This window comes from Pseudomassariella vexata, assembly GCF_002105095.1.
Source record: "Pseudomassariella vexata strain CBS 129021 chromosome Unknown BCR38scaffold_6, whole genome shotgun sequence".
In the NCBI taxonomy this organism is placed as follows: Eukaryota; Fungi; Ascomycota; class Sordariomycetes; order Amphisphaeriales; family Pseudomassariaceae; genus Pseudomassariella; species Pseudomassariella vexata.
Genome location: NW_024467961.1, coordinates 2,666,815 through 2,686,834, shown reverse-complemented (window position 1 = coordinate 2,686,834; position 20,020 = coordinate 2,666,815). Strand labels below are relative to the sequence as shown.

Genomic DNA, 20,020 nt, shown 5'->3' with positions numbered 1-20,020 from the left:
ATGTTTAGCACTATCGTAGTCTGTAGTTGGGCGTCACACCCCGTCGATCAATGTATATGCGTCAGCTTAGGCTTACCGCACCTCGAAATACTGTAAATGTCCATTTGGAGGGATTCCCTGTGGGTAGAAGTCTCCCAGAAAGATTAACACTGAAGTTGATATATTCTAGACGACCGAACGTTATGGGCAATGGCTCAGCTCCAACAACTTGCATCAGCCAAATATTGTTTTGTTTATCCGACTCAATATTTCTGGCTCGAACCTACCAGTTAGTTGGAGCTATTCACCAGTGGATTTAGCAAGTAGATAGCTGCGCCGATAGACCCGAGTTCTGTAGGCCGTTAAATACAACTTTCACTCTCTCTATATATAGAGCTATGATACCTTATTAAGTTTTACTCTGTAAGTATTAGGCTTTACAACGTTAAAATGCCGCGTAACTAGTATAATAAGGACTAGAGAGCTAAGAATATTTTTAATATTACTAATAACGACCCATCGTAGTATAAATTCGCTACTAGGCTTTCTCGAAGTGACCCACCAGAAGAGCAGCTTGGACGCCCCTCCACCTAGAAGACTTCACAATCCTGGTCAACCGCAGAATAAGGTGCTGCTAATAGCCAAGTTCATATTTCACTGCAGAGCAACACCAACCCGTAGGTAGAAACTGCGCATCTGAAACTGAACTTCTGTACTGATCCATAGCACTCGTAACAGAAGGTGGAGGTTTGCCCTTCGTTGGGACCTTCTGGGATTAAAGGCCTTGGTCGTGCAGTCAAACTCGGATGCGAAAGACAGAACCTTTGGACACAGTTATGCCAGTGGAGAGCGACGTTCAGGATGTAAGTAAGTGTTCACTGAAGCAGAGGATTTATATGAGCATGGTGCGCATAGCACGACGCGTTGTTTTGAACATTAAATGAAGTTATGTTAGGATCTGACGAGAACCATTTGTTGGTTATGGAATCCACGCAGATGTTTTACTGAGGGTAATGTTGCACCATGTGCATATTTGCACTAGATCATGACTACAGTAAACACCTATTTTGAAACACTGTTGAATGAACGCATAGAGCCCTTATAAAGTGACCAATGACGTTCTGTGCCTCTGTCAGAAACGCCACTATAACCAATTCAGTCAATTGCGAGTGCTGCACCTCGAATACGACATTTTTCTGTGGAAGGTCCCGTGCAATCGAAGCACAATATGCTTCAAAACACAGAATTCTGGCAAGGATTATCCAGCAGAATTCGTCCTCACGTGCCTAGGCTCGCCTGATTTCCGTCCACAGTTGAGTGCTGGAGAAGTGCGTAACAATGAAACAATTGCCAAATGTGCCATCTAATCAAGCCTCATCGCATCAGACAGCAAAACGGGTAAACGAGTATCAATCTCGTCTCATTTGCGGGATTAATTCTACGTGAGACTGTAACAAACGCACCATCTAATCCCGGCGAGTAGGTGGGGACTACGTGGTGCGTTGGTAATTGGTAGAAAATATCGAATGGCTAATTATGTATTTAATCCTAGAACTCGACTCGACGTGCCTTGCCACTTTATTCTTAGACTTGACAAGACCAAGTTAACGCCACTATCACAGCGCAACGCCACTCCAAGAAGTATATCTGCAACTTTCTGCGGATCGAATACAGTATATTAAGTTCTTATTACGGTTCAATGCCGTTCAACGCCGAGAACTCGGTAGATTCGCGGGAACGTTGGAATGTCCGGATAGAAAACTGTGACTGGACCGAATTACGTTTCAGCCCGGATACCTGCAGACGTCAGTGAGTCACGCCAAAGCTCTAGTATCACGATTTGACTTCAGTAGGATTCGCATCAGGGGTATGACTGTTGTCGAAGTTACCTTCGAGTGTATTTACCGAGCTTACTGCATTTTGAGTGTACTGATTGCACCGAACCGCAAGGAAGGGAGGGATAAGGCTCGAGTGATTATGAATAAGTATATTAATAGCTCACACCGCCAAACCATCAAGTGCGAAGATATAGTGGCTGAAAACATGTCGTTAGGTTAAACTTGAAACTAAGTCTATCTCTTTTCAAGTTTTCCCTTGCAAAAGTTTATAAGTTATTCGGATTACACAAGCACGTCTTACCGATGAAAGATAACCACTCGTTCACTCGCGCGCCGGTGCGTGCGGTGGTTCCAGCCCAACGGGTCACTACATCTGCAGGTCACGAGATACCTGCCACGAAATCTCCGAGAGGCTCGTTGCAGGTTCCATGTCGATTTCGTGGCACTCAAGCCTGCTCTTTCCGTTCACCCCCCATCCGCAGCGTCTTTGCCGACATAAGACCTGTTAAAATGTATCGCTAGTCATTCGATTTTCATACTATGCTCCCTCGGTTGCGGAAGCATCCTGCCGTTTCTGTCTGCATATATAGAAACCACATTGGCTGGACGGAATGCTTCTCCACCGAGATAAAACCACGCCACGCGCGTCCCCGACAAACATGATCGCAAAAGGAGGCTGCAGGTAGCCATCAAGATATATTAGTTCGACCTGGTGAGTGCCACGAAGGAATGTCCAGTTAGAAGACTTCGGATGACGTGGCTGCAGAGGCGGTCCCCCGTCTGAAGGGTTAGCAGCGGCGTAACCTTCGGAAAATTCAGTTCCAGTTGGCGGGTACCCGCAACGGCGGATGACGGGTGCGACTATGGATGCCACGTTTCCCGTTGCCGGCGGTGGGCGAACTGAGTTTCTCCAAAAGGATTCAAATGAGGAACTTCAAGTTTGTCCTCGGTGGGATCGTGTGCCATCCGTCTGGCTTCACTGAAGACAAAGAAGGCATGTCATCCTGCGCGTTTATACTGGACAGCTGTCAACAGAGGTGTGTTCCGGCACAAGGTGCGTGTGCAAGGTCGCACGTAGGCACTTGGTCCCACGATGCGTCATCCGTAGGTTTTCCGTCAGGGATAATTTCTAAGGTTCGAAAGCATGTTGAAGTGACGAAGATCATTGGTAAATAGCAGAGTACGTTGCAAGCGCCTTGGATGGCACCTGCGATCTCACGCTTGAAGCACTGTACCGGCGATGCTCCTTCCTTCTTCGCCAGACTTCTGAGCAATGAACTCTGATTCAAGTTTGCCGTACCTTATCCATGCCTGCGCCACCGCGTCATCTTTGGGCCGCGAACCCATGAGTCTGCTGGTCTCTATGTGTAGTGCGCGGATTGCCAAGGCGATGAACCTTATTGGAATGTTGAGTGCGCTGATGAAGCTTCTAATAATAGTAGGGAGAAACTGTGTTGGTCTCTTGACGATCGATTCAGGTTCCTTACTAGCTCGATGACAAGGAAACGTAGAATCTGCGGGTGGAAGTAAAGTCGATGATTACTCGCGAATAGGTCCGGGTCAGTTCGGCTGCCAAACTCGTAGGCCATGAAGTCGAGCAGGTCGTATAAGCCGAAAGAAATGAAGTGCAACATGATAGCGGAGCGGGAACTGTTAAAACCTAACATGTAACTTCAAGTTGAACGTTGGCCGGGTACATACCGCGCAGAATGTGATGTAGAGGGAACTAGAAGCCCACTGACTTGTCGCCTTCCGTAGTGGTTGTTTGTGTATCGCTTTGGCGGTGTGGCAACGTCCTCAAATCGCGTTGGATGTTACCTGCCACTTGGCCGATGCCATAGAAGAACCCACCAATTGGATCACCAGGGCTGACGAGATCTGAAATCTTGCCCAGTTCAAGAGGTTCAAGCTGTGCTGGATCCACTTTGCCCTCCTGTGCGAGTACATAAGCCGCAATAGCGGACAGCCTGGCCTTGTTACCACGCCTTTTCCAAAAAGCTGTTTGCTCACCGAGCACGTCACAAAGCCCGTCCTTCTCGTAAACACTGAATTTGTGCTGGGCTTTACGTGTAAAAGTTTCAGCACAGGGTTCTTTAGCATTTTGGACGCAAATTCACTTGCAGCAACAGCGTACTCTGGTTTGAGCGCTTCCTTGATCCGCTGAGAAAGGTTGTCTGCCGTAACGTTCTTAATTTGCATTGGCTCGGGACCACGTCCTAGTTTCAAGATTCGATCTTCCCAAGAAGGCTGTTCTCAGGCCACTGGGTATACCATAGTAGCGCGGCCCGTCTGAATAGCCGTAGCAATAGTGTCACAACCACTATGGATGACGACGGCAGACACGCGTGGGAACAGCCAGTCATGTGGACATTCGTCCGTCATATGGAGCCCTTGGTAAGTGTTTCCTTAGTCTTGAGGAAGACCAGACCGCCCATGGGAAACCACCGCACGCATGCCAGCCTTGGATATACCTTCAAAGATCTCGCTGAAGACCTTTTCGGGTCCCAGGAAGGGCATATTTCCGGATCCAATATAGATCGATACATTTCCAGCTTGAAGAAATTCGACTAGGCTGGTGGAGGGTACAGAGTTGGGCGATGAGTGAAACACATAGCCTGTAACGCTAATATGAGGACCCAGTCCCTCGGTGCTAGCAGCAGGCTCGGCGACCAGATATTTGTGAAAGGTACTTGGAGACGTTTCCATGGACTGACAAACACAACGGCGCCAAAGGCTCAAGACCGAGTTGTTCATTGCGGACCTTGGTCAAGACAGACTTCGTACCGTTGTATAAACTATCAGGGGATTAGAAATGAGTTTGGAGCCAGGACGTCTTATGCTTACAAGAATTCCTGGAACCACCATGAAAACCTGTTCTTGAGACTGGATTCGCTAGCGGCCATGCTTGAAATTTGAGTGTGTAACAGGTATTTGGTAGGACTGCATGGATTAGTGCCAAGCATACGGAGTGTGGTCCTTGAAGCATTCGAAAGTTGGCAATTATCATTCCCACCTTGAAAAGATTACAGGAGCCAATGAGGGGAGTGCAGGCCATATATCGAGAGTCCCACACGTCCCACAGCAGGGCTTGAACAGGAAAAGCAACGTTCCTATACGCGCTCCAAATGGTCCCAACCAGGAAGGAAAAGACTCCGGGGGGCTGACCTGCATGATGGCAATGATAGCATCGGAGAAGAATGACTCCGGCGATGACCCCGGCGATGCCCCCTCCGGAACGCCGTCCGGAAGCCCCAGGCAAGCTTTCCAAGACGCTCGGCCAGTTGGCCGAACTCGTTTTGGATCGTGGGAATTCGCTTCTTGAGTTGGCTCCAGGGCAGTTGCCCCAGTTTCTGTTGCTCACGAGGGTCTGCCACCGTCCACGAGTAGAATCCGACTGCTTCGGCTTCGATCAATGGTCAGTCCACTTCGAATTCCACGAAGCGCACGCGATGACCATAGCAGCGCTGGATAACCCTTGCGATATCCAGATGGGGCTGCATGTCGCTGCGGGTGCCCATGCTCATCACGACCATGTTCAACTTGACGTGCGGCGCATCCGCAGGGGTCATCGTCGCGCTTTCCTCATGTTAGCATGTTAGACATTTCTGGCAAATCTCGGCTTTGGGAATGAACCACTGCAAGCCCCTCTTCTGCGTTAAAGAAGCAAACATGATCTCCTAGGTGATAAACATGAGCTGGGCGCGAAGCCTAATTACGCTTGGATCAGTAGTGGCTAGCAATCCCTTTACCATCTAGATGCGCTCGAATCGGGAAGGATTGAAGACACATTGCGAGGCCCCAATTTCTGACGGTCAAGCCACGGTAAGTCTAGAAAATATAGATTTTGGGCTTGTTTTATTTAATCATGCGGGAAGATCAGCGATATGAGGAGGCTTTTGTGTACGGCATCCTGTAAAATTGAACTCGAATTGATCTCGAATTGAACTTTGCCCGTCCAAACCAAGACAAGGAAGCCGCGACTACCTAAATTGATTTAATGACCTGTATGACTGCCAACTTTTAAGATCCTGGAAGCGTTGGCACTACTATTGATTGCATTGCCATGGAGGACCTTGTTTTGTTGCACTCCAGTAGCAAGTGGCTTGCAAGTCGAAAGCGGAGTCGCATTTAAGCAGATAGACACTTTGGCAAGTCGTCAGGTTGCATTGCATGGGATCTTACATGACTTCATTACGAGCTGTAAGCTTGGTTGAAATCTGTGCCTTGAGGAATACGGGGAAAGAACGATAGGATGAACATGGCCGTGTCAGATCTCCGGCCCAAGACTCGGGCATGTCTCACGTCGGACAATTTGGAACGCGAAGGCATCGTCACTTTAGGACGAGCGGCATGGTCCGGAGCAAGGGCGATTGAGCCGTGTCCTGTTAAGCATTGGGGCCGGACCGTTGGAAACGCTGCGCCTGTCATCTAGATGAGCTTTAACCTTAAAAATCCGGGCATGAGCGCGATGGGTAAAGGTAGGTGGCTCAGATCGTTGCGCCGTACCAGAGGTAGTGCAGTTGAGTTCGAACGGGGCCGAACGTGAGAAACGGCGGGCTATGCTGAGCTTCAAACAAGGAACGGAAGGCTCTCTACTACGTGGATGCATGAGATGATCCGAATCGGGACAGATGGCGGGCGCACGGCAGTCGGCCGTGACAGGCGATGAAACCAAGAATAAGTCAAATCAGTAGCCGTTGTTTCCAACCCGTGCAGTTTCGTGGCGATGTTTAGGATCCACACAAGGATATGGAAAGCGGCCGTCGCGCGCATCTGGGGACGTCCCAGGTATCATCAGCCTCATTCACCTTGACCGGGTCAATCCCGAGGTCACATCATAGACCGTGGGCTCTGCCGACTTGCCGAATGAAGCGCGCGTGGGAAGATGGGATGATAGAATCCAGACGAATTGGTGCATTTCCCTCTGACCAGTTGGTCGAAGCTCTCGGTCGTAACCGACCGGACAAAGCTGCGAGTTTTATGTTACATGGTATGTCGTTTGCTCAAATTTGTAAGTTCCGCTGAGTAGAGAAACGTGAGAAGTGCACTCGCTTTATAGCCATAAATGACTATTAGCTAGATGGGCGTATGTAATTGGTCTTCGTAGGTTTAACTCTGTCATGGAGGGGAAAGAATGAACCAGTGATTGGGCTGCCATCACTGACAACTTTGGCTGTGCAAGGAGCTTAAGCGGACTCGAGGAAGGAGCGTTACGGTGTCGGCTCAGGCAGCAGGAACAAATTTACGGTGAAGGGGAACGGACTATACATCGTATATTACGGTCAACGTTCGGGTGCGGCTCTTCCAAATTCCATTTAGGAAGAATATCATCTCTTGAGGGTCGCAACATCGAAGATCACACCAAGCTTCACCTTTATCTTGCATTGCTGCGAGATCAACAGGCTCCATCAGAGCGCGGCATCTAGTCTCGGTTTCGGGTGCTTTTGTTGTAGCCTAAGTCGAAATCGTACATTACCTACCGTATTCGGACGACACGATACCTTTTAAGACCTTATCCCAAGCCGACTGATGAGGTGACGAGGACCAGCTACCAAAGCGCCGAGAAGCCGATAAGGCAGGCTCGTCAAATGGATTCTTTCCTGTCGTCGTCCGTTGACGCGATTGGACTGTCGCAGCTTCCAGGTTCATCGTTGACAGCAGAACGCATGAACGACACAAGAGACCAACGACACCTTCAACATCAGCTGAAACAGGACGAGCCCCTCACCCTAACCACCCTGACTCGACCATGATCCCCTTCATTGTCTTCAAAGAGAGCCCAGGAGGAGCAGAGTATCATTCGCTTTGGGTTGTCTCTTGTTGCCCTGCCACATCCACATGTGCAGGCACCCCACGATTCCGTCTCTTCTGGGATGTCACGTCGTTCAAACTTCAGCCAAGTTCCACAGCCCACCGCCCCATCGACCATCTGTCAGAATTGCAAAACCTTGAGCCATCGTCTCAGATTGATGAAACCTCGAAAAGGCTGCCGAAGAGCCAATCGCAATTCAGACATTGCCCAGACATTTGATAACTTCAGCATCTCATTATACAGTTTCTTCTCTCGGTCGCATTCCACACCAAATGCGGCTCGGCGACACAGGCAATTCTGGATGACAGATCGGTCTAACCTACACAGGATGGACAGACAATTGACCCCCTTGATATGGGACACGGGAGATGGGACTATCAACCTGCCTGCCTGTCTGGTATCCACAAGGATAAACCTACGCTGTCGCAACTCGCATCCAAGCGTAGGCGTTATCGACGTTTCCTCTGCGGGTGCACTGGGCCGACTGAATGCCGTGGCCGCCTGGCGAGGGATCAGCAGTACCATCTCAGTAAAAGTAAACTATGCGAACCAAACATGCATGGTCTACCAAGTGTCGCATCACAACCTCGCCTTGAGATTGTCCCCAGAACGTCACAAACTAGCGTGGCTGCCGTTTTTTCAGGGCGGGCTGTCGCGTGGTGATCGGACGGACATGGCGCGTTACACTAACTGGTACCTCACGTCCCATGCATTCCAGAATACGAATTCTGCGTGGGGAAAGGTGACTAGCAATGCTGCCATTCACCAACCGCCTCATGATTGTTGATGCATTTTTGACGGACCACGACTACTGCCCGCGTGGCTGCAGAAGTTAGATTGCCACCATGGGGTAAGGCATTGGACAATGGCTTCGATCACTAGTCATATCTGTGAGTCGCTAGCCTCTTTGGGCAAGTCGGTGTTGGTCCCCTCATCTCATGACACACTACCAGTATACTCGATATACTCCGTGGCGAGTGATGTGAAAACTGCAATGGGCGTTGTCCTGAGGGCTGGGGCTGGGGGCTGAAGACTTCGGTATCTCCCGGCCGATTGACGATTTAGCTGCAGGTGTCCGTGAGCCTCTGCCGGTCAGACGCTAATTCGGTCACAGATCGTGCACCTTGGGCATTCTACCCCCCCGTCGTTAAGATTGTGTCCCTGCTCATTTGGCCGCCGTAGGCCAGTTTCAAGCCCAATCCCGGGTCTCAGCTTGAGCATCATTTTTTGCCCGCTGCGCCTCGATCCCATTTTGTAGTCCCTTTTAGTACGCTTCTTATTTTTTTCTCTCTTCGCAGTCTATTATCAGCGCCGCCATGAGATCTAAGCACCCCTTCTGGAACTGCTTGGGTCACCTTCCATGACCATGCCGAATGGGCTAGGGTGTTGAAATTCGAGAACCCCTGTCCTGGCCGTACCCTGCACTGATCACGGTGGTTCAGACGAGCTGCCGCCATGATCTACGGCCGCCCCCATCTGATGCGCAAGGGTACTTTGGTAGTAGTTTCCAAAACGACCGGCACATGTGTGTCGTTGACACCACCACCCCAAATTGTGCGCTGGGAGAAGCATTGGTACTTCGTGACAGACAAGCTATATCCTGGAACTGAACTGGGCCTCTTGTCCTTGAGCAGCCAGTCGGGAAGAAGTTCAGCGGTGCCCAAACCTATTGTGGAGACGACTAAACATCGTTGCCCACTCTCAACGCAATGCATAACGCAAAGTCTCTGTGTAGCCGCAGGAGGGAACTCTGTTGTTCCCATGGTGGGCATAGCTTGCCCTTCTTTGCACCGTGATCATGTCGCTGGCCAGAGCGGATGCTGTACATTTGCACAAGCTTCATGTCCGTTCACTACTTGGTGCCCATTACTAGTCTGCCTCCGATGTCGACTGTGGTCAAACTTTTGTGTTAGTCCTCCAGGAGCTTGAGCCCAAAGTACGTTTCTGTTTCTTCTTCTCGGATACCCCAGTCAGCACCTTCCATTGAAGTCCCAAACCGCTACTGTCTTCAGACGCAACCCTAAGTTCATGCGTCGGCAGCACAGCCTTCTCTCTAACGACCACCATCCCATATTCGATGTTCCCTTTGTCGTCCTATCTTTGGCTATTGGGTCCCTCGTTCGACTCATGCAAATCCCTTTTATTTCGCCGACATTGCTGACGGGCATTCATCGTCTCTTGTCTTTGCCTTCCCGAACTAGTTTCGCCCATACCCATCCTCCTTCGTTTCATGTGCGCTGAAGGTTCTGATTCGGCAAACTCACGAGACTCTTGGAACAGTGGCTAAAGAATCTCATCTGATAGTCGTAGTCGACTGCGGAGGGACAAGACGGACTCATAACTAGACTGCCGTCTCAAGAATACCCCCGGCTTTCAACAAGGACCTACGTTCCTTGTTTTGTCTCTTTCGGTTCGCCTATGACCCGGTTCTGCAGCTCGGTTGAAAGCCAACTCCCCTGTCTATTAAGCATCTGGAAGACTTTCCGAATTGTGCTTGTTTCGACTGTTTCAATCGTCTGCTGCTTGTCAGTGCGAGTCTTCAAGGTCGATCTCATCAAAAAATTTGATATATTGTAACCTATTGGAATCACCTCCGGAGTCTATCACTACTCGACATCTTCCATACCCTACGTCTGTACCCTTTCCCTGTGCGTTCCATCCCGTGTCCATTACTTGTCTTTGAGACCACGTTATCTTCTTATCCTCACCTTGTTACACACATTCGCGCCGGCGTGTAAAACACAAATCTACTCTAAGCGCTACGCCAAAGGACTTGAAAACAGGAAATTTGGGAACCCCGACGGAAGGAGGAAAGGACGGCTACTGTCTGGTCGCCATCACGAACTGGTAGATCTGGATACGAAACTTGGCGGGAAGACTCTTCTGGTACCTCTGTCTCACGCCCCTCCCTAGGAATCAAATCAACGACACGGTCGGTGAATTGATGGATTAGGCTGGTTATTCTTGGACCAATTCGACTTCACAAGAAAACTGGGAAGCCTCTGGGATCTTTCGAAGCATTGTTGGGTTACTGCGACCTCCACATCATCTCGGCTGGATATTCGAGCGTGTCGCTGAAGAGGTGCTCGTCACTGTAGAGTGGACACAACAGGGAGTTGATCGAGACCTCACCCCGTTGTTGCTAGTATGGACGTCACAGCTCTGTTGAACGCGTCTTCGGCGGCTCACAGGCAGGCTCAAGGTTCTGTAGACCAGACACCTACGCCTTCGGTGGCTGACGGGTCGATAACGTGCTCATCAACAGTACGAACACCATCTCCAGAGAAGGCACTATCCAGGAGGACGAGCGAGTCGAGAACGCCGAATCGCAGCAGGACGCCTTGGGATGCTGGCGGCTACTCACTGCCTCTGACGTTGGACACCAAGGCAACGCAAGCATCAGCACGGCCAGCATTCTATAACGATTCACCTGTGGGCTCTGCGAGTCCTAAGTCTCCACGGCACAAATTTTCCGACAGCCACAGCAGCTTGTCGTCATACACATCGTCTTCGAACTCAGCGGTACATTCGAGGTTCTCGTCGCTGTCAACAGTCAGCGGGTTCCATACGATGCCTACCGTCATTACAGATGTATCCGCACTCGATTCGCGATGCTGCGACAACATAGATTCTGCAATAAGCCGTACGTCCATGCCCGATCTCCCCAAACGAAGAAAAGATGGAGTTGTGTCGCCAACAACAATAGTGGAAGAGCCCACCATGCTTGGGTCGAGGAGGCCAGACTCTCCATCCGATGCCATGTTGATATCGAGAGGGGCTCAAGGCTTGGATCAGATGAGCCCCCAGGAAACTGCGAAGTAAGTGAATCACGCTCGTCCAGTGCTCTCGCGTATTGTGGGCGAATGGCCACTTTTGGCCTCATCTGGTGCACGCGAACTTTCGTTCTGGTTCGTCTGGTCTTGTTGCTATCGTCATTAGCGTGACTGCCTGTCAACTCCTCATCGTGCTTTCCTTTGCCAAGTTCAAAATTCACCTCCCTTGCTATATACCGTGGTCAAGCAACTGCATTTACTACTTCGGCTCCTACGCCAGCTCCCCATCACCGATGAGCAACTGTTATCACCTTCCCCAAATCTTCACTCCTGCCGAACAATACCGTCTCCTCCCAACTCTTTCATCTCCATTCAATAACCTTCTTGGCACGGCTACGGTTTTCTATCCATCTTGGCAAGGCCAATTCAGATCGACTTTACCCACATCAGTTCTCCCCGATCGAGTTTGGATCAATACCAATCTAGGCAGTCGAGGACCCAGAATCTTCCCTCCTGCGAACGGCACTCGGTGCTGGAGCAAAGTCGCTTAACTGCCATTATTTGGCATCGAAGTTAACATCAAGTGGTCAAGCGGGAAAGTTATATCCCCAAATCTAGCATCTTCCAACGGGGTGGGGAGGTGTGGCCATATATATGCCTGCTGTCCTCAAGCCAGAATTGTTTCCACCCGTTTTCCACGTTCATTCCCCATTTATAGTTGAGATACTCGCCTTCCCTGCCCCTTTACCGAAGATTACCCCTCGTACATAAATAGAACTCACTTCGTTTACTTAGTCTTCGGGGCGTTGACTTCGTTTACATAGTTAGCGGAGCCTTCACGTCTTTCACTTGGTCCTGGCCATGGTTGGCAGAGAGTTCACCTCGTATACTTGGGTATACAGGGTATTCAACTATCGCTTCTTGCTCATCCAGATGATTCACTTTAATTACTTCCCCGAAGAGTATTCACTTTACTTCACGTACTTACCCGAATATTCACATGAAGCATCTTTCCATGATAGTATTCACCTCGTGTTACTTTCTCATGCTGGAGTTTCACTTCGTTTACTCCCCTCGGAACATTCACTTCGCGCCACTTGCACTCCAGAGCATTTTACTCCATTCACGTCAGAACTCATCTTGCGCTACATTTTCATCAGAACGTCATATCTATCAAATTGCTAGGGCCAACATGCCACCATCCAGTTACTAACTTACCTCACAGTCCCAGAGATTTAAAAAATGATTTGAACTATCTCATACCTCCTGAACTATCCAAAACACACAAAAGAGCAGTTTCAGCACCCGACTTTGCTGCTCTTGGCGCCATAGATCAGACGTATCCTCCCTTGCCTTCAACTCTTCAGCCCACACCACCGCCCTCTCAACAAGACGATCGTCGCTCAAGCTACGTAATGGACGCAAACTTGGCCAGCTCCCCGGTTGACGACGGTCTGCCTGCCTTGGATGAGAGTATCAAATGTATGTACGTGGACAACTGCGATACTGGGTCCCAGCCGCGTAAGGCCATCTCGCACATCTTTGGCCGCAACAAGTTGTGTACCCGCATGATCCCCCAGCATGTCTGGGTCCACTTCTGCCGCAAGCACTACCAGCGCAGCCGATACCGCAACGCTCAGGAATACGCGAAGCTCCAATGCGAGCTGGTTCAGAAGCAGGTTCGTCGCGTGCAGGCGTGGAGCGACGAGAATAAGCGCAACAACCAGGCGGGCGTCGTCCAGGACTGGTCTCTATCGATCCGCAAGCGCGAGCAAAAGCGACTGGATGATCGCAACTCGTCGGGCAAGAAGCGACCGTACCGCGACGAGAGCGAAGACGACGAAGAGGCACTGGACCGTGCCGTCTTGAACGGCACCGCTGTTCCGGCATGGCTGCTCAGCAAATGCGGTAACGGATATTCGACCGAGACAATTGAGGCCATCGTGGCACAGCTTAAGAGCGAGATGGACTCGAACAACTTGACGCAGATTCCCGATATTGAGATTTTACCGAACATCAGCACGGAGCAGGAAGATGGTAAGAAGAAGCTCGTGCTGCCACGCAAAAATAGCAGCGGTGGTAGCCACAAGCGTTCCCAGTCAGTTGGAGTGGCTCGCAATGAGCCCATCTCCATGATGCGCCGCGTCAGCCAACCCAACTTCACGGCTGGCTGGCGCCCTGAGGATGCCATGCACTCGTCTCCGATGGACAAGCGCCAACGCATTACCGAGTTTTCTCCCTATGGTGATCGTCAAGGAGCCATGCGCCAAGCCACTGAGCGACCTGGCATGAGAACAATCCACCGACTTCCCCATCGCCCGGCATTTGGCAACATCCGCGAGAACCAGACTGAGGAGTCGTATTTCGACGATGAGGATGCTCGAGGCTCCCACTACAACTTTGGGGGCCCCTTGCCCGCACCCACTCCCCAGCGACTCGCATCCCAGCCCATGGCCGTCCAGCTCGACCCAACCAGCACCCCGCAAGGCTACATGGACATGCGACGGCCCATGCACCAACGTGCGCATTCCGAGATGGCACCCTACCACAACACCAATTTCACCTTCCGCCCTTCGTCATCTTCTGGCTATTCTCAGCTGCCTACGTCCTCCTCGGGCTACCCCCCGGTGCCTTCATCGTCCTCCACCTACCCTTCGGTGCCTCAACCCTACTCCACCGAGGCGATGCCATACGATACTGCCTACATGCGCACTGATCCTACCTTTGGCGCGGGTGGTCCTCCCGGCTACTATGATGAGTCACCTTTGCAACGCCAATACGCCGCCCCTCAACCAGTTCAGCAGCTCTGGCAGACGCAGCCTTCGGCCAGCCCGACACCGTACGGTCAGCCCCGTCATATGCGTCACCAGAATACTCCTGGTCCCCAGCAGATCGTTCCGAGAATGTCGCCCGTTGAGCAAGACTTGCGCCAGCAGGCTCCCTTTGAAACTCAACCCACGTACCACCGCCGCCAACCATCGTATGCACCCACAACCCGACAGATGGCATACCGCCCTGTCGAAGAGTCGGAGCAGGGCAAGACTCTCTACTCTGAGCGTCGTTGAAATCCGCCACCGACTGGATACCACGGTGTCTTTCTGCGTTCCATCGAAGCAGACGTCAATGACCTGGGTACTTTCCTCAATTTCCATTCTTCACCGTGTGTTAATATGAACATTATTTCCACCCTTCGTTTTTACGCGGCATTCACCACGTTCAACGTGGATGATCTTTCGATGATACACGATGATACATGACGCGTACTCTAGACTCGGAAACACTTATTCGACTACGACCATGATCACCATCAAAAGTCGGTCAGTCACCAGGGCATATTGAAGGGTAATGGAGTACCGGCACAAAGATACTCCTCTCAGCGTTTGATTTGATTCTGCATCTACGGGCGTTTTGCTTGCGAAACTGGGGGGGGCACACCTTCATTCTTCTTCCTGCTTTTCCTTAAGGGTAGCCAACTCCATCGCGATACAGAGGCGTTTCGTTAGTCCGGGATCGTATGTAAAAGGTTGCAGGCACCATTTGTATTGCACGGATGGAAATCAGGGTAGTGCGGAGGGGAACGTTGTGATCATGGCATACACACAACACCAAGCCGCACGACTTTGTCCCTGGAGGATGACTGGTTTCCCTGCCTTTCCTCTTCCCTTCTGTTTTCTTTTGAGCAGGTATTTCCTCCCCTCTCTCGCCCTCCCCTCGCCGATACATGTACATGTACACACGCGAGGGTCGGGTGTTTGAGGGAAAGGAGGTGGTATGAACATACACACATCAGGGAAACAGCCCCATGATTTGAGCCCGCCGTCCAAGTATGAATGGGAAACTGAAAAAGCGATGATTTGCGAGGTGGCTTTTGTGTTTCTGTCATTTGACAGATGGATGGGCAGAAAGATCAGTGAATCGGGATCAGACGGTCCTAGATAGTCCCTTCACTAATTTACGATGGTCTTATGATATATGTAGTGGCTTAGTAAGCTTGCGTGTGCTTGTAAGTGGGACGGTGTTACGAAGAAGGGTGAAGGCTCTCAGGTCGTCGAATCAGACTGGCGTCACGGTATAAGTCTAAAATGTTTCCTACTTGCACGGGGTTTCTTCTCTGGTTTGACAATTGATGACTTCGATTAACACCAACTGCGCACATCCCTGGTGCGGTAGTATGTGCCTGTTGTATTTTGTGGAGCGGTGACACAACCATGCACGGATATCCCTGGACCCCACATGCTAGCAACCGACGACCAACCTTTCTACAACTTGATACACTTGCGCTTCATCGGTCAAAGCTGTCAGCTCATTTGTGTTGACAGCCACCTGGGGCTCTCGATATTTACGCTAAAGAACGAAACGCCCATCATGGTATTTCCCTGTTTTGCCCCTCTGACATACATTGGACCGGTCAAATGCATTCTGAGGCAATGTACTCCTATACATATAGCCACCCGGCGCATTGGCACTCGGTTCATCAGCAGGTGGTCTGCAAGGGTCCTTTGGGGTATATAAGCTACCGGAAATCCCCGGGTCGTGTTTCGGGTACATGATCGCGGAATGGGGGCAAGATCGGACACGGTGGCGCAGTCTTCTCATTGGCCGATTCAGCAGCCACTGTCTCGTTTGGGAAGGTATCGCATCATCCGACCACGAGGACGACGTCGGCTCGACCCGGCAGGACCAAATCCAGGAGAAGAAATTTGTGGATATCGACCATGTGAACTGGATTCGGCAATGCTACTTATTGCTTGCCTAATCATATATCCTATAGTGTTGCTCTTCAAATGGCAGTGTCCAAGATGCCAATGTCAGCCCGAGGACACCCTCCTGGTTCGACGAAACCAGTACTCAGCACCAGAATGCATTGTAAATGGCTATACCTGCTTATGATGGTGACTGCAATAATTTTGCAAGAAAACTTCGTGGGGCCAGGTCGCGCTTTTCGTTAAGGGTCGGACCTCTATCCAGGACTTGTTGGTTTACTGGAGCAAGACTGGCAGTGAAAATGGCACGGGATACATGTGCGTCTTGATACTGCACACGACAGTACTTCCAGTAACTAGCCAGCACCCTTCGTTATCTGGTATGTTATCTGTTGACGTCATTTATTTTGCCCTTGTATACTGCTCTATGGTCACTTTCCGGTCGCCCAGCCCACATAACACCTACCTTGGAATAGGATGCCAAGGCCCCCATTGAGATAACAAGTATCCTTTACTTTTCTCGTTCTCGTTCAGAGAGTCGGGGTCTTCATCACCTGCATCCTCTGCTAACACAGCAAATTTAGCACCAATACAACGGTATGGCAAGTTTCTTCCACTCACCATGACAATCAAAATATTGACTTGAAAGGCTTGGCAGCTTTTTTTTCAAAAACATTCCTCGTTGGCTATTTTATGCTTGGCAACGGCCGTTGTCTTCGCGTTGAGCAAGTTCTTCGTCGACCCCGTGGCTTTCGCACATGTCTGGCTGTCCACTGCACAATCCTGAAACAGTGGTAACAGAGGGTGGATTTGCTCAGAATTATATTGAGTAGCTACTAATCGATGGATGAATATCTGTCGGGAAAACAAGCGGCTCTACGCATTCCGCTCGCCTGCAGGGTTGAATGGCATTGTCCTTCAGAGACAGGGACCTTCGAGGCAAATTTTACATCGAAGCATCCTTTGGGCACCTGCCATTTGCAGACAGGTTATTTTTCTGATTTGTGCTTCCTTTATGAAAATTCTTCAACCACCTTCCCGGTGAACAAAAGGTGCCCACCTACCCTGTTCACTGTTCAGAACAGTGACTTGTGCGGTCGGAGCCCCTGGGACGACCAACAATCACATCCTTGTAGTCGCCATTCTCTAGATATATTAGTCATCATCCTCTTGCCTACAGCTATACATCTCTTCGTTTCCAGCAGGATACTTCGAATTTCATCTGTGACTGAAGATCGACCAACCTATACCACCAGGAGAAACTTTTTCAGCAATGGATTCGACGCCCGCAATATGCACCCGACTGGAAATCCACGGCAACGGCTCTTCGGGCAAAGCAGAAGCTAAGGAAACGATCGCATTTGCGTTTGATATTGGTGGGTAATCTCACAAACCTTTCTACCCTATTTGTTATGTCTGGGGAGGAAACATTGATGAACAAAAGCTTCTCCAAAGCTGTTACTTGTACCCGAGGCCCCAGGTTTTATTTTGCAGTCACAATTGCTAACAGTGAGCAGATGGGGTCCTAGTCAAGGGTAATCAGCCTGTTCCCGGTGCGCGAGAAACCATCAAGATGTTGCAAGATAAGAAGATACCTTTTATCTTTCTAACCAACGGCGGAGGGTTGACGGAAAAAGACCACGTCGCAAGACTGGGTCAACGACTAGGACTAACTCTAGATGAGAAGCAGTTTGTCCAGTCTCATACCCCTTTTCGCGAACTTGTCCCAAAGTATAGGGACAAGAACATCCTGGCCATTGGAGGCCATGGACAGCAAATCCGCAACGTGGCGGCGTCGTACGGATTCAACAAGGTCATCACCACGAGCGACCTAATGTATGAATTCGACCACATTCACCCCTTCCCTGAGATGACTAGGGCCCACCATATCGAGCACGGAAGACTTCGTGCCGACAGCCTGCAGGGCCACGGCCTGGCCATCGACGCCATTCTGGTCTGGAGCTCCCCTCGCGACTGGTGCCTCGACCTGCAAGTCATCACCGACCTCCTCGGATCCAGCGGCGGCAGATTCGGCAACAAGTCCCTCATGGCCGGAGACATCTCCCTCCCGAATCACGGCTACCTCCAAGACGGCCAGGTTTGTTTACAAAATGCAAAGTCCGCACATATCAACTAAACTGACAGTACACAAAAAGCCGAAACTCTACTTCTGCAACCCGGACTTCGAGTGGCCCACCCAGCACGAGCACCCCCGCTTCGCCCAAGGAGCTTTCCGCGAGGCTCTCAGGGGCATCTGGGCCTACGCCACCAAGGGCAAGGGTGAGCTGGAGTACACCATGATCGGCAAGCCGTCCGAGACGACATACACGTATGGCGAGAAGGTGCTGCAGAAATACAACGACCACCTGAACGAGAAGCTGGAGGTCCCCCGACGAATCAAGACCGTCTACATGGTTGGCGACAATCCCGAATCGGATATTCTGGGGGCGAATAACTACGAATCAAAGTACTGTACCGAGTGGAAGAGCATCCTGGTCGAGAGCGGCATGCATGTGCGAGGCAGCACGCCGGCCTATGCACCTAAGCACATCACCGAGAGCGTTGTGGGGGCGGTTGAGTGGGCTTTGAAGGATGGGAATATGACGGCGTGACCGGCTGGTGGTGAGGGGGTGAGGAGAATGCATGGTGGGAAAGATCAGAAAAGGATAGGGGATGTAGAGGTGGAGGGGGGCCGGGGGGTTGGTTCTGAAAACCAAAAGATAGAGGGAAGGCTTCACGGATCATGGCTATTGCAGCAACTGGTGGACGCGAAGAAAGGGACTTGCCATGAGCTCTTGAGGCAGAGGAAAAGAAGAAAGATATTAGAGGGATAACATAAGTCGGATTGCATTGCTAGTATACATCATGCGACTTGGACACATTTCAGGTGAAGATGGCTATCGCAACCCCGAAGGTAGAGGGCTAGCATAGCTGGATGGCAGGCTTCTATGTACAAATGCATAGCAAGGTTGCTCAGAGCCTGCATATGTAAGGCAACAGTGGGGGACGATTTGATCTTTGTTGCTTTCGCCACAAATAATAAGATACGGACTGCAATGCAGTATGTCACAGCCGGAAGTTGTTCCTTCTGCTGTCCACGCACTATTCGTGTCCCTGTCCCGGATCTGTCTTATATTGACAGTCCGTGAAAATGTATTTCTCGTAAGTTATGCCGATCGTGAGCCATCCGATTGCCACCGATCGCACATTCTTTTACAGTGATTAACATTGCGTCATCCTGTTTGGAGTCCAATCGAGCGGTCCCGTTATCCAAATGATAACGTGATGTGACGTCCTCACACCACCGTCCGGTGTCTCCCTATCACAATAATCAGGTTAGCAACCGAGCGCGCAAGCCGATCGTCGCATCACACACTCTGGGAAGTCTACTCCTTCCAGGGCGCGATCCGAAGGCAGGCCAAAAGGGTGTCGAGGGTCGCGGCAGTCACAATGAGCATTACGAGGACACTGAGGACGCGAGACAAGCCCAGGATCGTTCTCCAGAGGACAGCCACCATCACGACGATGGTTCTATGCAATTGTTCCACGATCATGAAGAGATGCGTGAGGAATTCCTCGACCATAGTGCCTTGCGTGTAGGCAAACTGAAGATGATGGCGAGTGTCGGCCTGTATACCCCCAAGAAGGCAAAAGGTTAGCCAGTCATTTAGACTCTACTCTAGAAAGAAGACGAGGCAAATATAAAATGAAAACCATCCCGGGACCATGACCTTGTGATCCGCATATGCACAAATAAACTGCCATCCATCCAACCCGACTAACTTACCAAATTAATCAGCTCCACAGCATCAGCAGAAATGTCGCCCGCCTGCTCAAAGATGCCCGAGTCGCAAGGCACGATGGCACGCAGGTAGTCTGCCAAATGCGTCTGTTGAATCTTGCGCAAGTGGCGAC

At 50.7% G+C, this 20,020-nt stretch overlaps 6 protein-coding genes across 6 annotated transcripts; 5 read left to right on the top strand and 1 right to left on the bottom strand.

The window, feature by feature from the left end:
• Positions 1–1,317: 1,317 nt before the first annotated feature.
• Positions 1,318–2,339, top strand: BCR38DRAFT_409231 (uncharacterized protein; the record flags this gene model as incomplete). The annotated part of the gene is made up of 3 exons (XM_040858351.1): positions 1,318–1,421; positions 1,654–1,788; positions 2,033–2,339. 3 exons carry the CDS (start codon positions 1,318–1,320, stop codon positions 2,337–2,339), a joined length of 546 nt encoding a protein of 181 aa, XP_040716696.1.
• Positions 2,340–3,543: 1,204 nt separating this feature from the next.
• Positions 3,544–4,720, bottom strand: BCR38DRAFT_409230 (uncharacterized protein; the record flags this gene model as incomplete). Its single annotated transcript, XM_040858350.1, has 6 exons — positions 3,544–3,750; positions 3,828–4,033; positions 4,089–4,106; positions 4,289–4,389; positions 4,532–4,612; positions 4,662–4,720. The coding sequence occupies 6 exons, from the start codon at positions 4,718–4,720 to the stop codon at positions 3,544–3,546; spliced, it is 672 nt and encodes a 223-aa protein (XP_040716695.1).
• Positions 4,721–7,459: 2,739 nt separating this feature from the next.
• On the top strand, positions 7,460–8,503 carry BCR38DRAFT_433096 (uncharacterized protein). Its single transcript, XM_040860228.1, has one exon. The coding sequence runs from the start codon at positions 7,691–7,693 to the stop codon at positions 8,414–8,416; it is 726 nt and encodes a 241-aa protein (XP_040716694.1). The 5' UTR covers positions 7,460–7,690; the 3' UTR covers positions 8,417–8,503.
• Positions 8,504–10,491: 1,988 nt separating this feature from the next.
• Positions 10,492–14,728, top strand: BCR38DRAFT_200417 (uncharacterized protein). Its single transcript, XM_040854092.1, has 2 exons — positions 10,492–11,447; positions 12,628–14,728. The coding sequence occupies exons 1-2, from the start codon at positions 10,777–10,779 to the stop codon at positions 14,465–14,467; spliced, it is 2,511 nt and encodes an 836-aa protein (XP_040716693.1). The 5' UTR covers positions 10,492–10,776; the 3' UTR covers positions 14,468–14,728.
• Positions 14,729–17,378: 2,650 nt separating this feature from the next.
• On the top strand, positions 17,379–18,717 carry BCR38DRAFT_409228 (HAD-like domain-containing protein; the record flags this gene model as incomplete). The annotated part of the gene is made up of 3 exons (XM_040858349.1): positions 17,379–17,481; positions 17,623–18,203; positions 18,262–18,717. The coding sequence occupies 3 exons, from the start codon at positions 17,379–17,381 to the stop codon at positions 18,715–18,717; spliced, it is 1,140 nt and encodes a 379-aa protein (XP_040716692.1).
• Positions 18,718–18,933: 216 nt separating this feature from the next.
• Positions 18,934–19,821, top strand: BCR38DRAFT_474411 (uncharacterized protein). The gene is made up of 2 exons (XM_040862967.1): positions 18,934–19,267; positions 19,441–19,821. Exons 1-2 carry the CDS (start codon positions 19,169–19,171, stop codon positions 19,762–19,764), a joined length of 423 nt encoding a protein of 140 aa, XP_040716691.1. The 5' UTR covers positions 18,934–19,168; the 3' UTR covers positions 19,765–19,821.
• Positions 19,822–20,020: the final 199 nt, after the last annotated feature.

Bases quoted from the DNA above. Each gene is read 5' to 3' on its own strand.
- BCR38DRAFT_433096 (XM_040860228.1), top strand. From the start codon at position 7,691: ATGTCACGTCGTTCAAACTTCAGCCAAGTTCCACAGCCCACCGCCCCA.
- BCR38DRAFT_200417 (XM_040854092.1), top strand. From the start codon at position 10,777: ATGGACGTCACAGCTCTGTTGAACGCGTCTTCGGCGGCTCACAGGCAG. The intron at 11,448-12,627 runs GTAAGTGAATCA...CTTACCTCACAG, and splicing joins AGCCCCCAGGAAACTGCGAA to TCCCAGAGATTTAAAAAATG.
- BCR38DRAFT_474411 (XM_040862967.1), top strand. From the start codon at position 19,169: ATGTCACAGCCGGAAGTTGTTCCTTCTGCTGTCCACGCACTATTCGTG. The intron at 19,268-19,440 runs GTAAGTTATGCC...CACAATAATCAG, and splicing joins TCCGTGAAAATGTATTTCTC to GTTAGCAACCGAGCGCGCAA.